The sequence below is a fragment of the Haliotis cracherodii genome, unplaced genomic scaffold (genome assembly GCF_022045235.1).
Source record: "Haliotis cracherodii isolate W230 unplaced genomic scaffold, xgHalCrac1.p SCAF_6, whole genome shotgun sequence".
Lineage (NCBI taxonomy): Eukaryota > Metazoa > Mollusca > Gastropoda > Lepetellida > Haliotidae > Haliotis > Haliotis cracherodii.
Genome location: NW_027266319.1, coordinates 14,268,542 through 14,277,900, shown reverse-complemented (window position 1 = coordinate 14,277,900; position 9,359 = coordinate 14,268,542). Strand labels below are relative to the sequence as shown.

Genomic DNA, 9,359 nt, shown 5'->3' with positions numbered 1-9,359 from the left:
AGACAATCCAGTGATTGACATCATGAGCATCAATCTACTAAATGGGGATACAATGACGTGCATCAACCAAGTCAGCGAGCCTGACCACCCGATCCCGTTAGTCGCCTCTTACGACAAGCAGAGTTGCCTCTTATGGCAAGCATGGGTTGCTGAAGACCTATTCTGCCCTGGATCTTCAAGATGGTCGGCTTCCATGACTTGGTTGATTACATGTCATCATACCCAAAAGGACCCTCGATGATAATATCAATCACCGGATTGTCTGATTTGGACTTGGTCATTTAACCAGTTGATCAAGCAGCATTAATCAACAAACAAACAACACACGTCTCGTCATCGCGTATGTCTCCTGTGTGGTCCAGTACGGTATATTTTGTTGTGGATGTAACATGTATAATACACAACAAAGTCGGAATCATTTTTCTGAGTTTATTAACCACTGATGGTGTGATCCCTCATGTACTACATATAGATCGCATAAGCCATATTTACATCACAAATATACATCCGACCACAAACACAGCCAGGCTGCTAGAGAAGGGAGTAAATACCCACTAGAATAAATATCTTCCGAATCTAGTCAATGTCCTCTTACAAAATAAAGACGAGAAGGATAGATCAACAACTCATAACAAGTACGTAATAGCACATTTCAGTTGCTGAAATAGTCTGGTGTTGGATTAAGATCAGTACATGGTAAATAGTATTTAATGACATGATTAGCAGAGGAGGGGAACTGACTAAATGATTTATTGAATATCAGTAAATTCACATATGAACAAGTTTTGATAATGTGACATGGATCAAGGAAATTTGAGATCATTTACTTTTGAGTATAATTGAGATTCATTATGAGGTTCGTATACAAGGTGCCTCATTCATTAATATTCATTACTCATCCTGTCCAGGTACCCACTATTCAACATGTTAACAGTTTGACAGCATCAAGCCATCAGCACTGTGAATGTGCTGTACTTTAACATAGGCCATAGTCACAGAGGTAAGATTGGTATACAGAACAGGGCACCTTTGTTCAAAACAACCTTAGTGCTATGATTGTCGTAAGTCTATGTTAAGGTATGGAGTTACGATCACCTTAGCGCTAAGATTGCTTTGTACAATGGCACCCAGGGCCCTGTTGCACAAAGAAATCTTAGTGTTCGGAGTGAATGAGTGAGTTGGGTTTAACGCCGCTTTTAACAGTATTCCAGTTATATCACGGCGTGTCAGCTTAATGTGGGAGGCCCGAATTCTCGGACGTTTTCCACTTCGGTCAAACCCACGAGCACAGGTATGGTGCTGACAAACCTAGAAACATAATCACGGTGATCCGTGAACGGAACCCACAATAATAACGGTGTCTGCCATGCCCAAGAGACATGTTGTTTAACACCTCACTCAGCTATGTGACAGCAGCCTGTAAATAATCCAGTCTGGACTAGACAATCCAGTGATTGTCACCATGAGCATCGATCCATGCAATTGGGATACAATGATATGCTTCAACAAAGTCAGCGAGTCTGACCACCCGATCCCGTTAGTCACATAGTCGCCTCTTACGACAAGCAGTCGCCTCTTACGACAAACAGAGTCGCCTCTTACGACAAACAGAGTCGCCTCTTACGACAAGCATAGTCGCCTCTTACGACAAACAGAGTCGCCTCTTACGACAAGCATAGTCGCCTCTTACGACAAGCATAGTCGCCTCTTACGACAAGCATAGTCGCCTCTTACGCCTGGATGAAATGAAGTACCAGCAGTGAAACTAAATACAGGACACACAGTGAATGGGTACCTGGCCAGATGAGACGGTAATATGACTGTAAACCTTCTAGTGTCTCATACGACAGCTTGGTTTGTATACTCCCCAAGGAGTTGAAATGAAATTTGAGCGCACGCTGATCCGAACACCAGGTCGACTATAAAGTAGCGCCATGAGTATTCACTTGGTGAATGGAATCACATGCATCATAAATAGGCTTATCGGTATTATTTACCTGTTCCCCTACTTCTTTCCCTCAGTATATAAAATTGTAATGCGATAATACATTTCTGTGATTTGATGCCCTGTTTGTATTGTAGACAGGGACCAATACTTCAATCGTGTCTCCATGTCGCTCACGAAACAAATGAAGCAATTTTGGCTCATAGCTTCACTAATTTCAATATGTTCAATTCTTCACAAGTAAAAATAGTCTGATATGCTTGATGAAAATCCCTTTTCATATATTTTTTTTGATTAGCTTAACAATATGAGCAACAAATTGTGAGCTTTGCCACAAAACCTCAGGGTGCGTTGACAATCCACAAACATACTCTTTGGCCTCTAGATTTCAGGTTTCTACAACAAATCATCAACGTAAACAGTTTCCCCCTTGACAACAATCAGTAGCACCTAGTGTTGCAGATACACGAGAACATGAGCAATTACAGTCTGATAAATAGAAATACTTCATTGCACACAGAAGAATTGCGTGATTATAAGATCAGAAATGTACAGTCCAGATGCCAACTTGAGAAAAGCTTATGAAAAGTGTATCATGAGAGCATCCAAAAGAAAAAGGCAAGTGACATAAAATCACGTTCGTGTGTCGAAACAATCATGCGAACACACTTAAAATTCATTTCGTCATTATATAATGAAAACAGGTTCTTTCTTAAAAAACACATCAAAACAGTAACACCCTTTTTGTAAACGTTCAACATTCATCCGTACGAAGCAGAGTGCACCAGTTAAAAAAAATTCATGAACTTCATTTTTTATACTCCTTGCTCTTTTTCTGTAGAGGTGGGAAAATTCATATTTTCAAATCACAATGAATCATGGTGCTAATCTTTGACCTTGATCATGATGTAGCATTTGATTTTTCGTAAAATATCTCACAAATCAACAGGCAGTTTTCAGCCAAATAGTTTTCTCCTTAACCTTGACAACGATGCTGTTTCAGCTTATATTCTAACTCTAAAACAACACAAACAGTGAATAAATAACTAAACACCTACTTTAACTTGAAACAGACAACACTGAGCAGCACCTACAGATGCAACAGACTAGATTTGGCTTGTATTATTCCTTAAACAACCGAAGTAACAATAATATAATCTATTCTCTCCGGGCTGATAATACTTTGTGTTAGAATGTAAACACATCTCCTAATGACTATACAAGATATACAGCTAAGTGCAGACCAATCTAATTACTTCTTTTAACAACCCTCCTGTCATATTTTAGCCATTTTCAACAGAAAATGAATGTAACGGTTAAATAATTGTGACGAGACTGAGACTAGTCCAATTTACATACCATTGGCATTTTGAGTATTAATAAAAACAAGAGTTATCTCCCTTTGTCTATTCAGTTCCAAGCTCCTTCCCAGCGTGACACCTTCGTTACACTCTCGGTAACATCGCTGCCACCAGTCTGGGCACAGCCATTACAAGAATCTTGAAATTTGCCCTCTAACCCCAAATGTAGTAACGTTTATACTTTTGTTTATTTCTTTGAGAATGCCATCATATTTCATTTTGATAAGGTTTACGACTGACCATGTTTTCCAGATAAATTTACTTTTTTGTTTTAATAATCAGATTGGTTCGAGATCACAGACTAACGGAAAATCAACCAACATCTCCCTTACATTCTTACTATATAAATTACATGATAGTTATAATGAAATAGAAATTCAAATTGACAAACGAAGAAAGTAATTTAGCATGGGTAAGTGTATTCGGCGTCATGACAGTCGTCACTTGTTTGTAAACATAACTGTCATTCGGTTGCGAGTTCAACTCCAAGCATGGTTGTGGTCATCTATCACTGTTGGGAGTTTTGATTGGTGGCAGCGATGGTATTAGAGAGCTCTGCGAACAGGTTATCGCTGTGAGGAGCTTGATTCAAAACCGACAATTGTAACTTTTGTTTTTCTGTGATTGAAGGGCTTGTGAAACTATTTTTGTGCTCTCTCTTTCATTTACCCTAAATGAAAAGATAAACAAAATCAAAAACCCATTTACCTAAAAAGGTGTGTGAGCTCGGTTGATTGCCATCTTGAACAGCATTTCAGTGATATCACGATGTGTCATGTTGATATGGGGGTGAGCCCGAAGTGATGTGGGTCTGCCTCATTTAGCACTTTGATGAAACCCACAAGCACGGGTGTGGTCGGTGCCAACACACCAAACAACATGATGAATCTGAGCTTCGAACCCACAATCATAAGGGGCTGTCGGGTAGCCTAGCGGTCAAAGTGTTCGCTTATCACTCAGAGGACCCAGGTTCGATTCCCGACATGGGTACAATGTGTGAAGCCCATTTTTGGTGTCCCCTGCCGTGATATTGCTGGAATATTGCTAAAAGCACCGTTAAACCATACTCACTCACTCACATCCATAAGTGTGTGTCACACCTCTCAGGGATGCAACTCCGCCCAACGAATTGCAATGCCTCATAAACTAGACCCCTCTTACTGATAATAAACCCAATCTTTCACTGATTTATTTATTTTTTATCTTTGAAAGTATTTCTTAGTGTTTTTTTCCCCGGCCTTTGGACTATCTCCAAGATCTAGTGGAGAGTGAGTGAGTGAGTGAGTGAGTGAGTGAGTGAGTGAGTGAGTGAGTGAGTGAGTGAGTGAGTGAGTGAGTGAGTGAGTGAGTGAGTGAGTGAGTTGGGTTTAACGCCACTTTTAACAGTATTCCAGTTATATCACGGCGTGTCAGCTTAATGTGGGAGGAAAGCCCGAAGTGATGCAGGTCTCAGACGTTTACCACTACGGTGAAACCTACGAGCACGGGTATGGTGCTGAGAAACCTAGAAACATAATCGGGGCGAACCGGGATTCGAACCCACAATCATAGGTTTCTGGCGTGCCCAAGGGACGCAACTCTGCACAGCAAATCGCGGCGCCTTAGACGACTGGGCCACCTGTGCCCCTTCTAGTGGATAGAACATCAGCCCTGAGAGCAAAAGGTTGGTATGATCCCCGTCTTACCAAAGGTGTCAATATATGGTACTTCTTGTTACCCTGCCTGGCATTCGGCATGAATGGGATAAAACCAGGAGTGTTCAGCTCGCAGTCAGTATACTGTGTCTGAGCAGAGTGTCCATGTTTAAGTGTGACATGGTACCATAGTGGGCTAGTATAATAAAACCGGCAATAGTTCCGACTAGTACAAGCAGCCATACACACACATGCACACTTGATGCACGTAGCTATATAAAATCAATAATCTTGAACACAACATTTAACGCATTAGTGCAATAAACCCTATTTCACCTCACCCGCTACCTTTGGGTATTTTGGGGACCCCAAACTAAAAAACAAGTAATTAAATTGGTCAAGCCTTAACTAGGATCAATGTACCTTCAATTTCTTCAACAGGTAGGCTGAAAAAAATAAGTCTTGGTTCTCATGCACCGCCCGCATCATCAATGTCTGCAGCTCGTTTCGTTTTTATTTCCATCCCATAAAAACCCTTATACTTAAAAACAATGTGATCCAATATAGCACGCAGTTACTTCCCTTTGCATGCACACTGCCAAGCTCCTTTCCAGCGCGTGACACCTTCGTTACACTCTCGGTAACATCGCTGCCACCAGTGTGGGCGCGGCCATTACAAGAATCTTGAAATTTGCCCTCTAACCCCTCAAGTAGTAACGTTGATACTTTTGTTTATGTCCCTGGGAATGCCATCATATTTCATTTTGAAAAGGTTTACAACTGACCATGTTTTCCAGATGAATTTACTTTTTTGTTTGTATAATCAGATTGGTTCGAGATTGCAGACTAACGGAAAATCAACCAAAGTCTCTCTTACATTCTTACTATATCAATAACACGATAGTTTTAATGAAACAGAAATTCAAACTGACAAACGAAGAAAGTAATTTAGCAGCGATAAGTGTATTCGGCGTCACGACAGTCGTCGCTTGTTTGTAAACATAACGGTCATTCGGTTGCGAGTTCAACTCCAAGCATGGTTGTGGCCACCTATTCACAGTGGGGAGTTTTGACTGGTGGCAGCGATAGTATAGAGAGCTCTGCGAACGGGCTATCGCTGGGAGGAGCTTGGCACACTGCTTTAAAGCGCATCTCATGTTATGGTCATGGTGGCAATAGCAGTTTGTATGCTTGTTTATGTAGGGAGGTCCTTTCCCAGGTTGATTGTACACAACTGTTTATTTAGTTGAATACAAGTTTGAACAAGCAAAACAAAAACTGCTGCCCATGGCACTATATTTATAAGTCTTTGCCTGAGAACCAATTCTTTTATTGTTTGAAGCCTTAATGTTATCAAGACTGTCAACTAATATCCCCTTTGAGTGGAAATACAATCATCTCGTGAGTTATAACACAAAACTATCACAGGATTCTAACAGACACTGACTGGGATTCCAGACAGGAACCAAACCATCAGGTTCTCGCTTCTAACTCTCCTAATCATGATACTACCTGATGATGAATAACAGTGTCAGGCCAACCTTAGAAACCAAAACCAAAGCAGCGAATCTGAACCTACAACGGAATGACACACGTTCAATACGACCCTAAGTCCAGTTAGACTTGATTAATTAACAAATGCCTGCTAAATGGTTGTTTGTAATTGTTACATATCATTGAAGAGGGACTAACTGACTTAGGGAACATATTTATTTATTTTTATTTATATATATATATATTATTTTTTTCATTGTGATGTTAAGGAACACCTGATTTTTTTTCATATAACTATCATTAATCTTTCATTGTAGCGTTTGCATTGTAACGTTAAGAAACACCCGAATTTTTCATATGACTATAGTTAATCTTTCATTGTAACGTTTGCATTGTAACGTTAAGAAACACCCGAATGTTTCATATGACTATAGTTAATCTTTCACTGTAGCGTTTGCATTGTAACGTTAAGAAACACCCGAATGTTTCATATGACTATAGTTAATCTTTCATTGTAGCGTTTGCATTGTAACGTTAAGAAACACCCGAATGTTTCATATGACTATAGTTAATCTTTCATTGTAACGTTTGCATTGTAACGTTAAGGAACACCCGAATGTTTCATATGACTATAGTTAATCTTTCATTGTAACGTTTGCATTGTAACGTTAAGAAACACCTAAATGTTTCATATGACTATAGTTAATCTTTCATTGTAACGTTTGCATTGTAACGTTAAGAAACACCCGAATGTTTCATATGACTATAGTTAATCTTTCATTATTTTGTAATGTTTGCATTGTAATGTTAAGGAACATCCAAATTTTTCATATGACTATAGTTAATCTTTCATTGTAACGTTTGCATTGTAACGTTAAGGAACACCAGAGGAACACTCGATCTTCTGATGTGAATGTAGTAAATCTGTCATGTCATGTCATGTCATGTCAGATTAACTACATTCACAACAAAAGATCGAGTGTTCTTCAACTTCTTTTGAGTAGTATATGTATATTTTGGTTATTATTTGGTGCTGACAAACCTAGAAACCTGATCAGGCGATTCTGGGATTCAAACCCACATTCATACGTTTCTGAAACAATTCTGATTCAATTCTGCACAGCGAAATGAGGCACCTAAAACGTTTGCATGGCTGACAGGATGCCCAAAACAGGTCATATAAGGATCTATACCGAAACATCGCCTTTACAGAAAAAAAGAAGTTATCCATAAATTGAGTCCACTTTGCCCAAAACAGGTGTTATTATTGTGACCTTAGCTAGAAATCCAGTTTATTGAGAAAATAAAAACTAACCAATAAATTAAGTATTCCTTCAACACATTAAGTGAGTGAGTGAGTTGAGTTTAACGCCGCTTTTAACATTATTCCAGTTATATCGCGGCGTGTCAGCTTAATGTGGGAGGAAAGCCTGAAGTGATGCAGGTCTCAGACGTTTATCACTTCGGTGAAACCCACGAGCACGGGTATGGTGCTGACAAACCTAGAAACATAATCGAACCCACAATCATAGGTTTCTGGCGTGCCCAAGGGACGCAACTCTGCACAGCGAATCGCGGCGCCTTAGACGACTGGGCCACCCGTGCCCCCCTTCAACACATTGAGATCCCTGACCTCGCTGCCGTTTGTTTCTGACTCTTAGGCAGGCCTGTTTCTGCAGTATTCTGATGTTTGGCATGTTGCAAAGCGATCATGTGACCTGAGTAGAGTGGAATTGATCGTATCGTTGATAAACTCAGATATGGAAACTTTGATATACTCAGCTGATGACAGTGACAAGTTGTAAGAATAATGTCTGCATATCAATAATGTATTTCATAATATCACCCCATAATATCGCATCCCACCAACCATTAACTCTTCTCTGGTTTCCAGTTTAAGACACAAATATAAGCCAGATGGAGCAGTCATCAAATGCTATTTTAGCATAGCAAATCATTTGTTACTTTCATTTGAAATCAAAACAAACAAATTGAAAAAAATGTGCTCATTCATATTTCATAAGGTTCTGTGTTGTGTGAGTGAGTGGATTCAACGCCATTTTGACAGTATTTCTGTTTTATTACAGTATGTCGGCGTCATGTGGAAAAAATCCCAAAGCGACCACGTTGTTGATATTTACCATTTGCTTAAAACCATGAGCACAGGTCTGGTTCTGACAAACAAGGATCTAAACAGGAGCAAAACAGGATCTCCAGGATCCTGACTTGGCAAAGGGACACAACTCTGCATGGCAAACTGTAGTACCTGAGACCACTGGGAAAAATGTGGCTCCTTGAGAAAGAGATGTTCGTCTGTTTCAACATACTCTCTTTCAACTGGGACCTTGCAAGTGGAATAATATCCTCGGAACTGCATTAATTAATATCATTCGCTTGACTGATTCAATGCCGTGTGTTAAGTTAACATTGCTACAGTTACCAGATCCCCTACAATTAATCTGTTCTTTATCTATCTTATTTAAGAACATATTGGAATTTCATTATTCCCGGAAATAAAAAAATGGAAACTGAAAGAAATTGGCACAAAATTCACATACAGGATGCTTGTAACAACAACCGCAACCCTGATGGCACAGAAAGAGAAGCTGGACTGCACCTCGGCCAATGTCCAACCCCAATGTGATTATGACGTCATCCAATACTGAATGTAATTGCACAATGAGCTGTTTCCCTCACTTGGCGAATGTCTCGTAAAAAGCTATTTTCACTCTTTCGATATGATGACACAGCTTTATGGCGGGGCCAAGCTTCAGGTCGAGGTGTTCTTGTACTGTGGGCAGGGTCAGAAGGAGGAGGGCCTGCCCGTCGATCTCCTGGGGGTGGAAGAGGGGGAAGTAGAGATTAGTGAGTGAATTTTGGTTTAACGCTGCTTTGAACAGTATTTCAGTTATATCATGGATTGTA

At 39.9% G+C, this 9,359-nt stretch overlaps 1 protein-coding gene across 1 annotated transcript in view; it reads right to left on the bottom strand.

Annotated features, from left to right (window-relative positions):
• Window positions 1-450: 450 nt before the first annotated feature.
• LOC139444751 (scm-like with four MBT domains protein 1) overlaps window positions 451-9,359 on the bottom strand; it is a 45,054-nt gene continuing 36,145 nt past the window's right edge. Inside the window, exon 17 of the mRNA XM_071225690.1 lies at window positions 451-9,268. Within this exon, the coding sequence (XP_071081791.1) occupies window positions 9,128-9,268 (141 nt within the window). The 3' untranslated portion in view covers window positions 451-9,127. The remainder of the gene's footprint in view (window positions 9,269-9,359) is intronic.